This window comes from Tursiops truncatus, chromosome 4 (assembly GCF_011762595.2).
Source record: "Tursiops truncatus isolate mTurTru1 chromosome 4, mTurTru1.mat.Y, whole genome shotgun sequence".
NCBI lineage: Eukaryota > Metazoa > Chordata > Mammalia > Artiodactyla > Delphinidae > Tursiops > Tursiops truncatus.
The window spans coordinates 78,637,777-78,656,567 of record NC_047037.1 but is presented as its reverse complement, the minus strand read 5'-3'; the positions used below and the strand labels follow the sequence as shown (position 1 = coordinate 78,656,567).

The 18,791-nt window shown below is 45.5% G+C and overlaps 1 protein-coding gene across 10 annotated transcripts in view; it reads left to right on the top strand.

Moving 5' to 3' along the window:
* The window catches only part of PLA1A (phospholipase A1 member A), a 33,806-nt gene extending 17,279 nt beyond the window's left edge, over positions 1 to 16,527 (top strand). For 4 of the 10 annotated variants that reach the window (XM_033855801.2, XM_033855799.2, XM_033855802.2 and 1 more), the window contains 5 exons: positions 6,662 to 6,829; positions 8,215 to 8,304; positions 11,775 to 11,883; positions 15,280 to 15,444; positions 16,122 to 16,527. In XM_033855801.2, the coding sequence (XP_033711692.1) occupies positions 6,662 to 6,829; positions 8,215 to 8,304; positions 11,775 to 11,883; positions 15,280 to 15,444; positions 16,122 to 16,206 (617 nt within the window). In that variant the 3' untranslated portion in view covers positions 16,207 to 16,527. Of the gene's footprint in view, positions 1 to 6,661; positions 6,830 to 8,214; positions 8,305 to 11,774; positions 11,888 to 15,279; positions 15,445 to 15,847 lie in introns of those variants that run through there. The other 6 variants (XM_073804204.1, XM_073804202.1, XM_073804201.1 and 3 more) reach the window with 5 other exon arrangements.
* The last annotated feature ends 2,264 nt before the right edge of the window (positions 16,528 to 18,791 follow it).

The window sequence follows — 18,791 nt, the reverse complement described above, 5'->3', positions numbered from 1 at the left end:
TGATACCTCATTGTAGTTTTGATTGCATTTCTCTAATGATTAATGATGTTGCGCATCCTTTCATGTGTTTGTTGGCAATCTGTATATCTACTTTGGAGAAATATCTACTTAGGTCTTCTACCCATTTTTGGATTGGGTTGTTTGTTTTTTTGATATTGAGCTGCATGAGCTGCTTGTATATTTGGGAGATTAATCCTTTGTCAGTCGCTTTGTTTGCAAATATTTTCTCCCATTCTGAGGGTTCTCTTTTCGTCTTGTTTATGGTTTCCTTTGCTGTGCAAAAGCTTTTGTTTCATTAGGTCCCATTTGTTTATATTTCCATTTCTCTAGGAGATGGGTCAAAAAGGATCTTGCTGTGATTTTTGTCATAGAGTGTTCTGCCTATGTTTTCCCCAAAGTGTTTTATAGTGTCTGCCCTTATATTTAGGTCTTTAATCCATTTTGAGTTTATTTTTGTGTATGGTGTTCAGGAGTGTTCTAATTTCATTCTTTTACATGTAGGTGTCCAGTTTTCCCAACATCACTTATTGAAGAGGCTGTCTTTTCTCCATTGTATACTCTTGCCTCCTTTATCAAAAAAAGGTGACCATATGTGTGTGAGTTTATCTCTGGGCTTTCTATCCTGTACCATTGATCCATATTTCTGTTTTTGTACCACTACCATACTGTCTTGATTACTGTAGCTTTGTAGTATAGTCTGAAGTCAGGGAGCCTGATTCCTCCAGCTCTGTTTTTCTTTCTCAAGATTGCTTTGGCTATTTGGGGTCTTTTGTGTTTCCATACAAATTGTGAATTTTTTTGTTCTAGTTCTGTGTAAAATGCCATTGATAGTTTGATAGGGATTGCTTTGAATCTGTAGATTGCTTTGGGAAGTATAGTCATTTACACAATGGTGATTCTTCCAATCCAAGAACATGGTATGTCTCCCATCTGTTTGTATCATCTTTAATTTCTTTCATCAGTGTCTTATAGTTTTCTGCATACAGGTCTTTTGTCTCCTTAGTTAGGTTTATTCCTAGGTATTTTATTCTTTTTGTTGCAGTGGTAAATGGGAGTGTTTCCTTAAATTCTCTTTCAGATTTTTCATCATTAGTGTATAGGAATGCCAGAGATTTCTGTGCATTAATTTTGTATCCTGCTATTTTACCAAATTCATTGATTAGCTCTAGTAGTTTTCTGGTAGCATCTTTAGGGCTCTCTATGTATAGTATCATGTCATCTACAAATAGTGACAGTTTTATTTCTTCTTTTCCAATTCGGATTCCTTTTATTTCTTTTTCTTCTCTTATTGCTGTGGCTAAAACTGCCAAAATTATGTTGAATAAGAGTGGTAAGAGTGGGCAAACTTGTCTTGTTCCTGATCTTAGAGGAAATGGTTTCAGTTTTTCACCATTGAGAATGATGTTGGCTGTGGGTTTGTCATATATGGCCTTTAATATGTTGAAGTAAGTTCCCTCTGTGCCTACTTTCTGGAGAGTTTTTATCATAAATGGGTGTTGAATTTTGTGGAAAGCTTTTTCTGCATCTATTGAGATTATTATAGGTTTTTATCCTTCAATTTGTTAATATCGTGTATCACATTGGTTGATTTGCATATACTGAAGAATCCTTGCATTCCTGGGATAAATCCCACTTGATCATGGTGTATGATCCTTTTAATGTGCTGTTAGATTCTGTTTGCAAGTATTTCATTGAGGATTTTTGCATCTATGTTCATCAGTCATATTGGTCTGTAGTTTTCTTTTTTTGTGACATCTTTGTCTGGTTTAGGTATAAGGGTGATGGTGGCCTTGTAGAATGAGTTTGGGAGTGTTCCTCCCTCTGCTATATTTTGGGAGAGTTTGAGAAGGATAGGTCTTAGTTCTTCTCTAAATGTTTGATAGAATTCACCTGTGAAGTTATCCGGTCCTGGGCTTTTGTTTGTTGGAAGATTTTTTATCACAGTTTCAATTTCAGTGCTTGTGATTGGTCTGTTTATACTTTCTATTTCTTCCTCGTTCAGTCTCGGAAGGTTGTGCTTTTCTAAGAATTTGTCCATTTCTTCCAGGTTGTCCATTTTATTGGCATAGCGTTGCGTGTAGTAATCCCTCATGATTCTTTGTATTTCTGCAGTGTCAGTTGTTACCTCTCCTATTTCATTTCTAATTCTGTTGATTTGAGTCTTGACCCTGTTATTCTGGATGAATCTGGTTAATGGTTTATCAATTTTGTTTATCTTCTCAAAGAACCAGCTTTTAGTTTTATTGATCTTTGCCATTGTTTCCTTCATTTCTTTTTCATTTATTTCTGATCTGATCTTTATGATTTTTTTCCTTCTGCTAACTTTGGGGTTTTTTTGCTCTTCTTTCTCTAATTGCTTTAGGTGTAAGGTTAGGATGTTAATTTGAGATTTTTCTTGTTTCCTGAGGTAGGATTGTATTGCTATAAACTTCCCTCTTAGAACTGCTTTTGCTGCATCCCATAGGTTTTGGATCATCGTGCTTTCATTGTCATTCGTTTCTAGGTATTTTTTGATTTCCTCTTTGATTTATTCTGTGATCTCTTGGTTAGTCAGTAGCATATTGTTTAGCCTACATGTGTTTGTCTTTTTTACATTTTTTTCCCTGTAATTGATATCTGGTCTCATAACATTGTGATTGGAAAAGATACTTGATACAATTTCAATTTTCTTAAATTTACCAAGGCTTGATTTGTGACCCAAGATGTGATCTATCATGGAGAATGTTCCATGAGCACATGTGAAGAAAGTGTATTCTGTTGTATTTGGATGGAATATCCTATGAATATCAATTAAGTCCATCTTGTTTAATGTGTCATTTAAAGCTTGTGTTTCCTTATTTATTTTTATTTTGGATGATCTGTCCATTGGTGAAAGTGGGGTGTTAAAGTCCCCTACTACAATTGTGTTACTGTCTGTTTCCCCTTTTATGGCTGTTAGCATTTGCATTATGTATTGAGGTGCTCCTATGTTGGGTGCATAAATATTTACAATTGTTATATCTTCTTCTTGGATTGATCCCTTGATCATTATGTAGTGTCTTTCTTTGTCTTTTGTAATAGGCTTTATTTTAAAGTCTATTTTGTCTGATATGAGAATGGCTACTCCAGCTTTCTTTTGATTTCCATCTGCATGGAATATCTTTTTCCAACCCCTCACTTTCAGTCTGTATGTGTCTGTAGGTCTGAAGTGGGTCTCTTGTAGACAGCATATATACAGGTCTTGTTTTTGTATCCATTCAGCCAGTCTATGTCTTTTGGTTGGAGCAATTAATCCATTTACATTTAAGGTAATTATCGATACATATGTTCCCATTACCATTTTCTTAATTGCTTTGGGTTTGTTATTGTAGGTCTTTTCCTTCTCTTGTGTTTCCTACCTAGAGAAGTTCCTTTAGCATTTGTTGTAGAGCTGGTTTGGTGGTGCTGAATTCTCTTAACTTTTGTTTGTTTGTAAAGATTTTAATTCTCCATCAAATCTGAATGAGATCCTTGCTGGGTAGAGTAATCTTGGTTGTAGGTTTTTCCCTTTCATCACTTTAAATATGTCCTGCCACTCCCTTCTGACTTGCAGAATTTCTACTGACAGATCAGCTGTTAACCTTATGGGGATTCCCTTGTATGTTATTTGTTGCTTTTCCTTTGCTGCTTTTAATATTTTTTCTTTGTATTTAATTTTTGATAATTTGATTCATATGTGTCTTGGCATGTTTCTCCTTGGATTTATCCTGTATGGGACTCTCTGCACTTCCTGGACTTAACTATTTCCTTTCCCATATTAGGGAAGTTTTCAACTATAATCTCTTCATATATTTTCTCAGACCTTTTTTTTTTTTTGTCTTCTTCTGGGACCCCTATAATTTGAATGTTGGCACATTTAATGTTGTCCCAGAGGTCTCTGAGACTGTCCTCAATTCTTTTCATTCTTTTTTCTTTATTCTGCTCTACAGTAGTTATTTCCACTATTTTATCTTCCAGGTCCCTTATCCGTTCTTCTGCCTCAGTTATTCTGCTATTGATTCCTTCTAGGGAATTTTAAATTTCATTTATTGTGTTGTTCATTATTGTTTGTTTGCTCTTTAGTTCTTCTTGTTCCTTGTTAAATGTTTCTTGTATTTTCTGCATTCTATTTCCAAGATATTGGATCATCTTTACTATCATTACTCTGAATTCTTTTTCAGGTAGACTGCCTGTTTCCTCTTCATTTGTTTGGTCTGGAGGGTTTTTACCTTGCTCCTTCATCTGCTGCATATACCTGTTTTCTCATTTTGTTTAACTTACTGTGTTTGGGGTCTCCTTTTTGCAGGCTGCAGGTACATAGTTCTTGTTGTTTTTGGTGTCTATGGTCAGTGGGTGAGGTTGGTCCAGTGGCTTGTGTAGGCTTCCTGGTGGAGGGGACTGGTGCCTGTGTTCTGGTGAGTGGGGCTGGATCTTGTCTTTCTGGTGGGCAAGGCTGTGTACGGTGGTGGGTTTTGGGGTGTCTGTGAACTTAGTATGATTTTAGGCAGCCTCTCTGCTAATGGGTTGGGTTTTGTTCCTGTCTTGCTAGTTGTTTGGCATGGGGCGTCCAGCACTGGAGCTTGCTGGATGCCCTATGCCATGCCCAGCTCTGTTGGGTGGAACTGGGTCTTAGCATTGAGATGGAGATTTCTTGGAGAGTTCTCGCCGATTGATATTACGTGGGGTCAGGAGGTCTCTGGTGGTCCAGTGTCCTGAACTCAGCTCTCCCGCCTCAGAGGCTCAGGCCTGACACCAGGCCAGAGCACCAAGACCCTGTCAGCCACACACCTCAGAAGAAAAGGGAGAAAAAAAGAAAGAAAGAAATAATAATAAAATAAAAAAATATATTTTTAAAAAGTAATAATAAAATAATAATAAAAACAAGAGAGCAACAAAACCAATAAACAAATCCACCAATGATAACAAGTGCTAAAATCTATACTAAGATAAATATAAAAATCAGAAACAAATCAGTCACAGACAGCAAACCCCAAGTCTACAGTTGCTCCCAAAGTCCACCGCCTCAATTTTTTGTTGATTCGTTGTCTATTCAGGTATTCCACAGATGTAGGGAACCTCAAGTTGATTGTGGGGGTTTAATCTTCTGCTGCTGAGGCTGCACAGAGAAATTTCCCTTTCTGTTTGCACAGCTCCTGGGGTTCAGCTTTGGTTTTGGCCCTGCATGTAGGTCGCCCTCAGGCATCTGTTCCCTGCCCAGACAGGAGGGGATGAAGCAGCGGCTGATTAGGGGGCTCTGGCTGTCTCATGCTGTGGGGAGGGAGGGGTACAGTAGTTATAATTGGAATGCAGGGTGAGCCTGTAGCAGCAGAGGCCAGTGTGACATTGCAACAGCCTGAGGTGCACCATGTGTTCTCCCAGGGAATTTGTCCCTGGATCACGGGACCCTGGCAGTGGCGGGCTGCACAGGCTCCCGGGAGGGGAGGTGTGGATAGTGACGTGTGCTTGCACACAGGCTTTTTGGTGGCTGCAGCAGCAGCCTTAGCGTCTCATGCCCGTCTCTGGGGTCTGTGCTGATAGCCGAGGCTCGCGCCCGTCTCTGGAGCTCGTTTAGGCGGTGGTCTGAATTCCCTCTCCTCGTGCACCCCGAAACAATGGTCTCTTGCCTCTTAGGCAGTTCCAGACTTCTTCCCGGACTCCCTCCCGGCTAGCTGTGGTGCACTAGCCCCTTCAGGCTGTGTTCACGCAGCCAACCCCAGTCCTCTCCCTGGGATCTGACCTAAGCCTGAGCCTCAGCTCCCAGTCCTGACCCGTCCTGGCGGGTGAGCAGACAAGCCTCTCGGGCTGGTGAGTGCTGGTCAGCACCGATCCTCTGTGCAGGAATCTCTCCACTCTTCCCTCTGCACCCCTGTGGCTGTGCTCTCCTCTGTGGCTCCAAAGCTTCCCCTCCCACCACCCTCTGTCTCCTCCAGTGAAGGGGCTTCCTAGTGTGTGGAAACCTTTCCTCCTTCACAGATCCATTCCCAAGGGGCAGGTCCTATCTTCTTTTGTCTCTGTTTTTTCTTTTTTCTTTTGCCCTACCCAGGTACATGGGGGAGTTTCTTGCCTTTTGGGAAGTCTGAGGTCTTCTGCCAGCGTTCAGTAGGTGTTCTACAGGAGTTGTTCCACATGTAGATGTATTTTTGATGTATTTGTGGGGAGGAAGTTGATCTCCGTGTCTTACTCTGCCATCTTGAAGGTCTAACACATTGGCTTTCATTGATGGACTGTGAACTGCGGGGGACTCCCTTGATTGTCTTGTTGCTGGGTTGTGTATAATGAGGTTGTAAAAAATTGGTTGTGTGGGTGATGCTGAAGAAGGTAAAAATGTGCAGACAGATATCCGTTTTGAGAGGGAGGGTTGGGATCGCCAGCTCTCTGTATGTTCCCATTTTCTTAAAGAGAGTTTTTATGATCGTGGAAGAATGGGTGTGTATGTAAACAATTTTCTTGGTAAATTAACTAAGTTACCCAGGAAAGTTAAAAAGAAAAGTGAGAGTGTAGTAACCATGTTCATTAATATTTTTTAAATGTGGCTCCAGGGACATCCCACGTATTTATAGCCTGTTGGAGTATAAAATTCAATAAAATTACAGTAAGTAGCATGGAGGGAGTTTCCATTTGTCTTGAACTGAAACCTTCGTTGTGTTCTTTTTGCCCTGTTCAGGCTACAGTTATCTGATCTGTGATCACATGAGGGCTGTGCACATCTACATCAGTGCCCTGGAGAATTCCTGTCCATTGATGGCCTTTCCTTGTACCAGCTACAAGGTCTTCCTTGCTGGACACTGTCTGGATTGTTTCAACCCTTTTCTGCTTTCCTGTCCAAGGATCGGTAAACGCTACCCCTTTGGCTTCCTTTGACAGTTTGGGGAAAGTTCAAATCTTGTCACCTCTTTAAGTCCTGATCTCCTATGGTCAAGAGGTCTACCCGAGCAGGGTAAAGAAAACTTAAGCAATGAGTCGTTCAGCCTGTCCTCACCTGGAAGGTGGTGTTTAGCTCTCTGCGTCCCACCCCTCACCCTCTATACCACTGCCTGATGCCATACTGGCTCTGCACACAACCCCCCCCCCCCACACACACACACAGGCACTGGCAGGTAAGTCCAGCCTCAGGATGCTCTCCAGAAGCACTGGTATAGTCCAGATTGTCTGTACCCACTCTCAGACCCGATGCTCACCATAGGTCTTCCTCGCTAGGCCAGCCATTCTCCAATTCCTGATAGGCTGTAAATCCCCAAGGCTGGCACACTGTGCCCACCTTAGAGGTGTGAGACCTCATGCCGGCTGGAGGGGTTCCTAACTGCCGAGTGGCCTGGGCACACTCGTGGATGATCCAGGCCAGTCTGGAGAGAAGGGCTCAGGAAGGCTGAGGCTCCAGCCTCAACTCACCCTGTGCAGATCATGGCTGTGAAAATCCTGGGGTCATCCAGTGTGGAGGGCTCCAGGAAAACGCCTGGGTAGTGTAAATGGGTCTTCCCCCTCCCTCACTCTCCCACTTCCCACTCCTGGCTGCCACTCAGAACCGCAGCAGCCTGCCATTGCTTATAGAAATGAAATTAATATCAGCTTGACAAAATGTTAAAGCAGGGGTGGTTTCCCATAATAAAGCGAATCAATATTACTTCCTACTCATCGGGCATATGTCACTGTTTCCCACAGATGTGATGGACCAGACGGTTTAACAACCACTTCACACTGCCCCGCCTCATCTCTCACTAGCCTTTCCCTTTTTTCCAAACACCACAGGGATGCTAACTCCTTATACCGCCAAGAGTATTTCATGTTTCCTCACCCTGTGTCCCTTTGCCCAGACTGTACTTTCTGCCTGGAATGCCCTTCTCTGACTTGCCAACCACTATTCTTCAGCTCAAGCACCTCCCTGTGCTCCAGTGCACAGGATACAAACGCCACTAAAACAACTGTCATATAGATTGTTTTGCAAGTTGAAGACATCATTTCAAATTTCTTATAAATACTCCCTGGGAATGGGCCAGACAATCTGCAGAATGTATTTGTTGTCTACCTGTATGTTTATTCCCATCTGGATGGGGTCACTTGTATCCCAGGACTCACCGCAGGGCACGGCGCATCATGAGTATACAGTGGAGTTGTCTGTGGAATAAATGGGTGCATGAATTAATTGATACATGGCTGGGTGCCGTGGAGCCCTGAAATGGCCTCCTCAGGGCTCTGCTGTCTTTGCTTCTCTATCTCTAGGACTGGTGGAACAAGGTGGTGTTAAGATAGAGCCACTTCCCAAGGAAGTGAAGGTCTACCTCCTGACCACTTCCACGGCTCCATATTGCGGTGAGTGCGGGCAAATGAGCTGCTCAGCTCTGCCAGTGTGCTGTCCAGCTGAGTCCAGGGCTCTGTCTTGGGCTGTGTCCAGCCCAGCATGGTAGCTGAAGTGGGAGGTGAAGACCTGGGGCAAAAATGTCATGGGAAGGGAGAGGTGGGGGACAGCAGCTACTGGTCTTAGATAGAACCAAAACTTTTCAGAGCTAGCCCAAACCACTGCTCTGTGGATGAAAACTTGGCGGCATCTTACCTTACTGTCGGTACACTGGGTCTTCATTCCTCCCCACCCCACCATGGAAACCTGCCTTCCAGTGTAGTTTCTCTCTGGAGTGGTATTTGGGAGTACCTTTTGGATTTCTCCTTCCTGCATGCATTTCCCCCTCCTTATTGCCCATCCTATGTGTCTCCCACTCTGGCAGCCCACCTAGGTCGGGGTCCACGAGGAATACTGAACCTTCATATACATATTCCAGCTGTTTACTATGGCTCCTAACCACTGCATTTCATTGAAGCTAAGATGCCAGCGATTGTGAGAGATGTTTAATGTGAGAGAAATGGGCTTCTTAGTATCTATGACATACATTACAGGCTGAACCATCCTCCTTCCCTATGCTATTTGCATCTTAACTAGGTTGACTATACTTCCTGATTTTGTTATCCTGTTATCCTGGTTCATTGTGTGTTCAGAATAGAAGTACGCTGGTTTGGAGGGGACATTATATGATCACCTAATTCTAAATGATTTTCTGATCAGCTGGTGTCTGGTTGGTTGGTGGAGGGGTCTTTGTGGCTATACCTTCCTGGTACTAGAGGGCCTGGTGAAGTGTGAGACAGAGCTCGAAGCTCAGGCTCTGTGGTCACCCAGACCTGGATCTGAATCTCGGCTTCTCCATTTACCAGCTGTGTCATCAGGAACAAGTGTTTTTTAACCTTTCTGAACCTCTATAGACTTATGTGGAAAATGGGAAAAATAACAGTACCTATTTCAAAGAATCAATTGTGAGGATAAAATAAAATACATAGTACACAATCACCAGCACAGTGACTGGAACTCAGTAAGTAATAACTCCCTTCCCTCTGTCAACGGGAGAATTTGGGAGATGAGGTGGGGGTGTTTCTAACTTCATGCCAGAGAGAATACGTGGCTACTTCTTAGGAATAAAGTGGGTTACAAGAGTCACCTATGGGCTTTCCACATGTATCAGCTCATCTGAGAACCCAGCCCCGAGCGGTGATGTGCCCAAGGCTGCGTGGGTGGGTGAAGAGGTCAGCGTTCAACTCCAGGTCTTCTGACTCCAAAACCTTTACCTTTTCCAGGTCATCATCTGCCTCCATACTTGTGTCTCTGTCCCCTCTTCCAAGAACCTGCTCTTTTCAGCTGTATTTCTCAGTTAGGTCAGCCTGAGGGAGGACTTTGTCCGGGTCGGAGGTGGGGCTGCAGGAACCAGACATCCCGTTTCTACTTCCAGCTCCAGGGCAGCTTCGCGACAGCTCCTCTCTGTCCGCATAGCCAGGGAGCCTGAGGAACACCTGGAAGTTAAAGGCATTTTTAGGTCCCTGCTAAGGGTGATTCACCAGGCCATACATTTTCTGACTGTTTCATTTTTGTTGTGAGACTCCCTCCCCATTCCCCCAGAAGTATGGCTGTGTCTGTTCAAAAACCTCAGCGGACCTGCCTCTTCTGAGCCTTCCATTCTGAGCATCAGAGCTGGACCCATCCTCTCCTGGGGGTGGGAGGTACGGGGCACCCACCGGGTAGCCCACCTGGCAGCTCCCGCTCTCACCCACTCCCAAGCCATCATGGCACTGAGCTCCCATCACCCAGCACTCTTGGCCTGCAGTCACCGTTGGCCTCTGCCAGGCAGGCACCAGAATGGACAGAGAATCTTCTCCAAAAAATCATTTTTCTCACAATATTACTTTTCTCTTGTAGAGCAATGTTTCACCCGAAATGTTTTCTCCCCATCACCTCATTTAATCCTCATCATGTTCTGTGAGGTGATGTTGAGGGTTATTGATTATAGATGAAGGAACTGAGGCACAGAGAGGTTCAGTGACTTAGGCAAGGCGATACAACTAGTAAGCAGCAGGCCTGGCCTTGGACCCATTTCCCCTGGCAAACCATCCAGGGCTCATGGGCTGTTTCCCATGTCATGTCCCCAAGCAGGTCGGATTTCACTACCAGCTCCTACCCACCAAATGTTAGCAGACCTGGCCCTCCTAGGGCTTTCAGGGTAATCAGAGAAGAGAGAAGCAGAACCTCAGGAAACTTTCTTAATCAGTGATACATGCTGATAAAGGAAGAAGCGATATAATATATCAAACTCAGCCCAGAGAATTAAATTCCTAAAGCTATGTAAGTTAGCCGTTTTTCCACATTGCAAATATCCACTCCAGTTCAGCCCTTGCCCATCAACATAACAATCTGCATCCATAATAAACAACTGAGAAAGAGAGACAGAAGGGACGTGGCATCTGACGTTTCGCTCTGTGGAGTGGGGAGCACGTAGCGCTCCCTTGTCTTCTTGTGGGTTCTTGGCAGTGAGTCCTGTTACTAACCCCATGAGCCCCGATGGACCACATCACTCCTCCAACTTAGAGCTGACTCTCCTTAAATTCACTTAGTCCCTCCTCCCAATGTTCACCCATAAAACATGACAAACGAAAAAGTACAGGTAGGGCAGAGCTCTAGCTATGTCCCAACCACCAAAGGAGTCTGTGAAAATGTTCGGAGACCGAAGTCACTGCATGGTGCCACCAGATGGGCTTACCCCTTAGTGAGGAAAGGATGGGGTGCTGGGGAAGCTGTAACCCTTCTTAACCTCTCTTGCCAAAGGGGCAGCAGGTCTGGGGACATCACCGTGAACCAGGCTGCTCAGCCAGTCTGTGTCGAAAATACCGGCTTTGAGAGCCTCGGTGTCTGTGCTGCCCAAGCAGGTGGAGATGCCACACAGGCACCCAGCCACCACAGGGAGGGCAGTAGTCATCTCCTGCACACATGGTGGGTTCCCTGACACAGGGGGTATGCTAAGGGGGGGAGGGGCGTTGCTCTATTTTATGAGTTAATTGTTTAGTATAAGATAGATCCTTTTTGGTTCTTTCAAAATCACACCATCAGGATAATGTCACTCGTTGGTAACAAAGAGTGCCACAGTGCCAAAGAGTGGCACATTCTAGGATTACAAGTAATAATAAAAACTCTCGTGTATTGAATGATTCCTAGGCACAGGCACTGTCTAAGGACTTTATATGCATTAACGCATTTAATTCTCATTCAGACCTGTGGGGTATGTAATTTATTATCCCAATTTACACTAGAGGAAGCTGAGAACCTGCGACAACAGGTAATCTGCTCCAGGTCGCACAGCTGCTAAGAGCGAGAGCGAGATTTCCCAACTGCCCTGCTGCTCTCTGGGACATTTTGTGCATTGCACCCACTGACCTCTGGCCCAGTTATCTGCTCTGCTTTGGTTTCCTAGTGCATCACAGCCTTGTGGAGTTTTACTTGCTGAAGCTGAGAAACCAGGACACCTGCATCACGGTCACCTTCCTTAGCAGCAGTGTCACCTCCTCGGTCACGATCACCATGTACGTAAGTGTCCCACATGGCTGGCTTCTCTCCTTCCATTTACATACATGCACATATATGCCAGGACAGGCACTGCGTGATCACTGATGGGTGGGTGGAGCCAGCTGAGCTGGGGAGGGGGGTGAGGGTGGCACCTGCCACAGATGGACCCACAGATACAGGCTGGGCAACTGTTCCAGGTTCAGGATCAGTACTGGGTCCAAGTATAGTGTATTCAGACAATAGCAGACAAGCAGGCAGACAGCAGTAATGGAACGTCCCAACAGGTGGGGAGAGTTTGGGGATTGGGTCCCTGATAGGAAACAGCATCAGGAATCCAGGCAGGGGTCATTAGGGATGTCAGCAAGTAGGAAGGCCTCAGCCATTGGCCCAGGGAGGGCTGGCCAGAGCCTGGGAAGCACCTACTCCCGGGCGGAGGGATGGGAGGAGAGGGGGGCAGTACTAGATGGGTTTCTAGAACAGACTCTCAGGCAGAGGGTCAGTTAGCAAATGAGTGCAAGGTGAGGACCAGCAGGGTTGATGCTGAGTGGTGCCAATCCCTAGAACTGGGGCTGATTTCCTTTCTTTGTTGGGTCACACTTGGGCCTCGCAGCTGGTGAGACCAGGCTTGAGGTAAGCAGGCAGAGAGCCTCAACTGCAGGGAGCCGCAAGCCTGGCAGGGGACAGGAACTCAGCAGCAGTGGTGCATGTTTCTTTAAAAAGTCATTGGGGGCTTCCCTGGTGGCGCAGTGGTTGAGAGTCCGCCTGCTGATGCAGGGGGCACGGGTTCGTGCCCCGGTCAGGGAAGATCCCACATGCCGCGGAGCGGCTGGGCCCGTGAGCCATGGCCGCTGAGCCTGCGTGTCCGGAGCCTGTGCTCCGCTATGGGAGAGGCCACAGCAGTGAGAGGCCCACGTACTGCAAAAAAAAAAAAAAAAAAAGTCATTGGTTAGTTACTCACAAGCCAGCAGGAGACAGACTAATCAGATAAATCACTGTCTCAGTCAGGGCTCAGCCTGGAAACCAGAGCCCAAGCCAGGCAGTCCCATAGAAGGAAATTAACACAAAGAGCTAATTACAAAAGTGTGGGGAGAACTGAAAACCCAAAAGGAGGATGGGGAGGCAATGCAGAGATCAGCAAAAGGAGTCACTCCACCCCAGAGCTCGAGGGACAAAGCCAGGTGGTGTTGGTAGAACAAGGAATGGGATGGGCGGTGCAGGGTGGGAATGATTGGCAGGAGTGGGAAGCAGGGAGGAAATGCAGCTCCTCCAAATCACTGCCTGAAGCAGCGTCCCGCCTGTGCAGGGGATCCTGAGAAGTGTGGTTTGCAGGGGGATAGATGGAGCACAAACAGGGACGTGACCAGTGCCCATACACAGAAATGCACAATTGTCAGCAGTGGCAGGGGCTACGAGAACAAATAAGATAGAGCCTGACCAAGTGTGAAGAAACAATGTTTGAGTTGAGATCTGAAGGATTTGGAGGATCCTTCCCCCCAGACCAGGGGTTAGTGAGATATGACATGGGGAGCAGACAGCAGTGGGACCAGGCATGGGGAGAGGAGGCTGGAGGGGCAAGTCAGGGTCAGACCATGCCACGCCTGGAAGGACAGGGTAGGGATTTGGGGTTTTATCCTGAGAGCAGTTTGGAGAGCTGCTGGGAATTTTAAACAAGAGAGTGATGGGATCAAATTTGGGTTTGGAAACATTTCTCAGGCTGCAGTGATGGATATTAACTGCTGTCAGGGAAAGACAAGTTTCTGCTGGGAGGAGCTCCCGTCTGGGCTCCCAGACACTCTCCCACCAGGCAGTGCTCCAACTCACCCAGGCCGCACAGCACAGGACAGCAGGCAGTCAGGACACCCACACAGATCTTGGGGTGCCCACGTGAGCCTTGCAGATTATAGCTGAGTAATTTTCATTAGATCAGTTCAAGGTCACGTTACTTCTGCAAAGGTGTTTTTATCACCTTTCCAGCCCACTGGTAGATGAGCCGACACTGGCAGGAATCATGACAATGACACACAACTCTGGCTGCTTGTTAGAACCACCTGGAGAGCTTTAAAGAATACTGACAGCAAGCCCCACTCCAGACCAGTAGCAGTAGAATCTCCAGGTATGGCTTCAACCACTACACTGTTAGAAGCTCCCTGAGTGATCGGAATGGACATCCACAGATTCCTTCTTTTTTCTCCCCAAAGAGATTTGCATTATTGTTTTGAAGAAGGCTATCAGAACATGATTATCTTCAATTCCTTGGTTCTTGTTTCCTCTTGCAGAACAGAAATTTAAAAGAAGGGAGGGGGTTTATGTGTGGTCTTTCCCCTACTTTCTATAACTTTGTGAAACCCCAAGATTTCCTTCCAATTAGAAAATTTACCTGGGCCAAGTCCCCAGGCCACTCACTCACAGTGTCCTTTGTAGCCCTTCTAGTTTGCAAGCTCTCCATCCAAGCAGACTCTTAAAGTGAATAATCTTCTTATTTTTTCCTCTGAAATACTTCAAAACACTTTTGAAATCTAAAAAAAAAAAAAAAAAAATAAGAAAGAAAGAGAGAGAGAGAAGGGAAGAAAACGGGACAGCTTTTAAACAAAGTTTTACCAAATCTTCCTCAAAAGGACAAAACAAACTATATGACTAATCCTGGGTTAGAAAGTACACAAAGAAGACATTTCATCAGTATGAAGAGGCCAGAAAGGAAAGGGAAACCATGCTCACTTTAGACAACACCCAGTGCCACCGCGGAGGGGAAAGCAGCGCCTTCCGGGCTCTCCCTCTTTCTCACAGTCCCTCTTTCTGAGCCCAGAGGGGACTGGAACAGGCCAGAGCAGGGCACAGGGGGGCGGGGCATGGGGGGGTGGCTGGGGCTTAGACCTAGGGCTGTGTGACTCCAAAGCCACAGCTGGGAGGAGACCACACCTGGACTCCACCGCAGCTCTGTCTGGCTTCGAGGCCCGTTGTTTGTTTGTTCATTTGTTTCCATCTACACTTTCATACTCAGTCTAAAATAGAGTAGTCCTCACACAAACTTCTTGGAACTGAACATCCTGGAAGAGGCCTCCACTTCCAGGTAGATGGACCTGAGACTGAAGATATTCACTAATCAGAATTCAGATCTTCCCTAACCTGAATTCAGTTCTTCACTAACTAGGACCCTTTCCCAGATGTGAAAATCCAAGGGCTACTATTTCGCTGCAGGGTCCACTTATTCACTTTCAAAAAGCAACACCTATTTTCTGCATCACACTCAAAGCTGTGAGGGTGTGGGCCGAGGGGCTGGTGAGGGTGATGCAGAGGACCGTGGAGCCCACCTTCCAGGAACTAACTCACCGGGCTACCCGCGGAGCCCCTAGGAGCCAAGGGGAGGCAAAGGCCAAACGTGTGCGGCAGTAAGTTACTTTGCCTTTCCCTTACAGACCTAGACAGCAACGCCACGGGAAAGGAATCATAGCTCACCCCAGCCCTCAGTGCCAGATAAACCAGGTGAAACTCAAGTTTCAGCCTTCCAACCGAGTTTGGAAAAAAGACCGGACTATCGTTATCGGGATGTTCTGCACTGCTCCTTTGCCCGTCCATGACAAGTAAGCCCCGTATCTACCCCGCCCCAGACACACCCACAAGGATCAATCCTGACCTTAGATTTGACACTTGTTGAGGTGCAATCTCATCACGGGTATGAGCTTCCTTGATGCGGAGGTGACAGAAGACCCAGGGTTTTCCTGAACCTCCTGCAGGGCCATCTTGGGTTGGGATGCTAAGAAGACAAAGAGGTTGGACTTTAATTCCCCATCCCCACTTTAATATAAGAAACTCCATTTTATCTGAAATATATATATTAAATATGTATAGATAATTATAACATACAATATATATAAAATATATATTTATATATATACATATATGTTTTATTACCTGCTATACTTAGTTTCTCTGTAAGATTTTATTGGAACAAACATTGCTCATTGCATATTTCCTCTTCTTTAGCCTCCACTGGTCACAGTCATGGGTGTGGATCCAGAATCCCTGTCCCCTTTACCCCACCTCTAGTAGGCATTTAGAGTATTAGTGTTACCACACCTGGCCCTCGGAGGACAGGAGTGGGCTCCTGGTAATCCAAGAGTAATCATCCCATAGACGATTGTAGAATTCTTTCACCTGACATGACGGAAACACAGGCGCACGCAACTCTGAGCCCTCTCTCCCGACCAATCAGGAACCTGCCCTGAGGACACACCTTCTTGTTGCTCTTCTCTTGCAGTAGAAGGACCGTCTGCTTACCTGAGCCAGTGAACTTACAAGCAAGTGAGACTGTTTCTCATGACCTGAAAATAACCTGTATATAGTTATACAAGGGCAGGATACATCTCCCTGGATTGGGGGTGGCGGTTCAACTTATTCTAAGCCATTACTACTAAGAAAGAACACAAAAGTCTTGGTTATTTTCCACATAATTAGCTACCTTAGAGAGGAGAGAGAGCTCATTTTACAGAGCTTTATCTCCATTGTGAATTTAAAGAAGCTTACAGAGATACCATTTCAACTTTCCTATTCATACTTAACTGCAATTGCCCCATATCCTTGGACATCTGTACCTAGGATTCAACAGAAACATATACAGGAAAAAGGCTCTTTTTTTTTTTTCAAATAAAACTCCATGGAATATCTGAATCGTTTGTTTTATTGGTATGGAATTCTGTTATGTACAGAAAAGGTGATTTACAGTCTGTGGGATTGGAGAAAACAGTAGATGCTGAATTCTCTATATTAAAATAGCAATTGTGGGACTTTCCTGGTGGACCAGGGGTTAAGAATCTGCCTTCCAATGCAGGGGATGTGGGTTCGATCCCTCATTAGGGAACTAAGATCCCACATGCCGCAGGGCAACTAAGCCCCGCGCACCGCAACTAAGAGCCAAGGCAGCCAAACAAATAAATAAATGTTTTTTAAAAAATAGCAATTGGAAAGAAGTGCTTGGTATAAGAGAGGGGGTGGAGGGTGGGGAGGAAGATGGTACCACTCACCATCCCTTACCATTGCCTTCTCTGGGTAACTGGAAGGTTTGGGGGATCAGAGAGATCTTTTGGGAATATAGGTGGATTTTCTTTGGGTCAGTGTTTCCCAAACTTTGATCTTTATAAATAACCTTGTATCAAGCCACAGTCCAACAAGAAACAGATGGTGTGCCCAAATTGTGTAATTTGAGAATTTAATAAAAGAACTATTTATAAAGGTGTTCATAGGAAGTGAGGAAACCACAAGGGACAGTGCAGTTCCCTGGGACTGGGGCCAGTGGGAGCTACTACTGTCTTATGTCTGAAGAGGCCAGAGGAAGGAGCACCAGGGTCTGGAGACAGAGAGGTCTGCAGGACCTTTGGTCAAGGAACAGTCATCGGGCAGCAATCCTGCAGGGAGAGAACCAGGGGAAAAGATTCTCCACCCTCACTCTTCTTTCCTCCCCCATTCTGCTGGTGCTCCCACTGAGTGATTGCAACTAGAAGCCAGAAGACAAGAGGCACGTTGATGTGGCCCTGGGGTATAGAGCAGGGCAGAAAAGGGTGAGAATGGCTGCGATGGCCGTGGGAACAGACAGAGAGACATGACACATACCTTCACTGCTTTCTCCATAGCTAGGTATTCCTGGATTCCTCTATACTTAATGATTTTGTTTAACTCTTAAAAACCATTTTAACCATTTTTAAGTGTATAATTCAGTAGTATTCACTACATTCACATTGTTGTGCAGCCATTACCACTATCCGTCTCCAGAACTTTTTCATCATCCCGAACTGAAACTCTGTCCCCATTAAACAATAACTCCCACGGCCCCTCCCCCCAGCCCCTGGTGACCACCATCCTAATTTCTGTCTCTATGAATTCTACTCTTCTAGAGCACCTGATACAACCATACAGTATTTACTTTCGTATCTGGCTTGTTTTACTTAACATAATGTTTTCAAGGTTCATCCATGTTGCAGCATGTGTCAGAATTCCCTTCCTTTTTAAAGGTGAATAATGTTCCATTGTGTGTATAAACCACATTTTGCTTATTGATTCATCCATCAGCGGACACTTGGATTGCTTCCACCTTTGGGCTATCGTGAATAATGCTGCTATGAACACGGGGATACATACAATGCTTGAGACTTTTTTAAAAAAACCTAAGTAAACGGGCTTTGAAAGGAAACTGCTGACTTGCCGATTCACTCTCCACAGTAAAGGCTGGGTGAATGATGCAAGCAACAGGCTGCAACTGCTCCATCTGGTCCAAGTCACCTAGGTCACCAGGAGAGAGAGGGAGCCTTTGTCCGAAGGACAGGTGATGCATTGTGAAGGCTCACAGACACACTTTGTTTTCTGCACCGTCCATCCCAGTCAGTAGGAGAACAACGTGTTTGGAGAACCTTCTTCAATATGCAGGATTGGAGTTCTTTCTTTTTTTCTAAAACCCAAACCCCTCCTTTTTTTGGCGGTACGCGGGCCTCTCACTGCTGTGGCCTCTCCCGTTGTGGAGCACAGGCTCCGGACGCACAGGCTCAGCAGCCATGGCTCACGGGCCCAGCCGCTCCGCGGCATGTGGGATCTTCCCGGACCGGGGCACGAACCCGTGTCCCCTGCATCAGCAGGCGGACTCTCAACTACTGTACCACCAGGGAAGTCCCCCTCTTTTGTTTTATCCCTCCCTTTACTCCACCCAGGTTCCCAGCAAGAACCTCCCTAGAGACAGACCTACCCTGGGCTGTATGAGGCTGTACTTCCTGTTCTCTTACTTTAAGTCACTGTTAGACTCCCTCACATTTTATGTTGCTCCCCATCAGAAACTTCAGATCATTACCTTAAATGGAAAACCAGTGTTCCTTATCATAAATTAATCCTAAAAATAAATACAATGAGAGCATAACAAGGTTTAAAATTCCAGCTAGATACCATG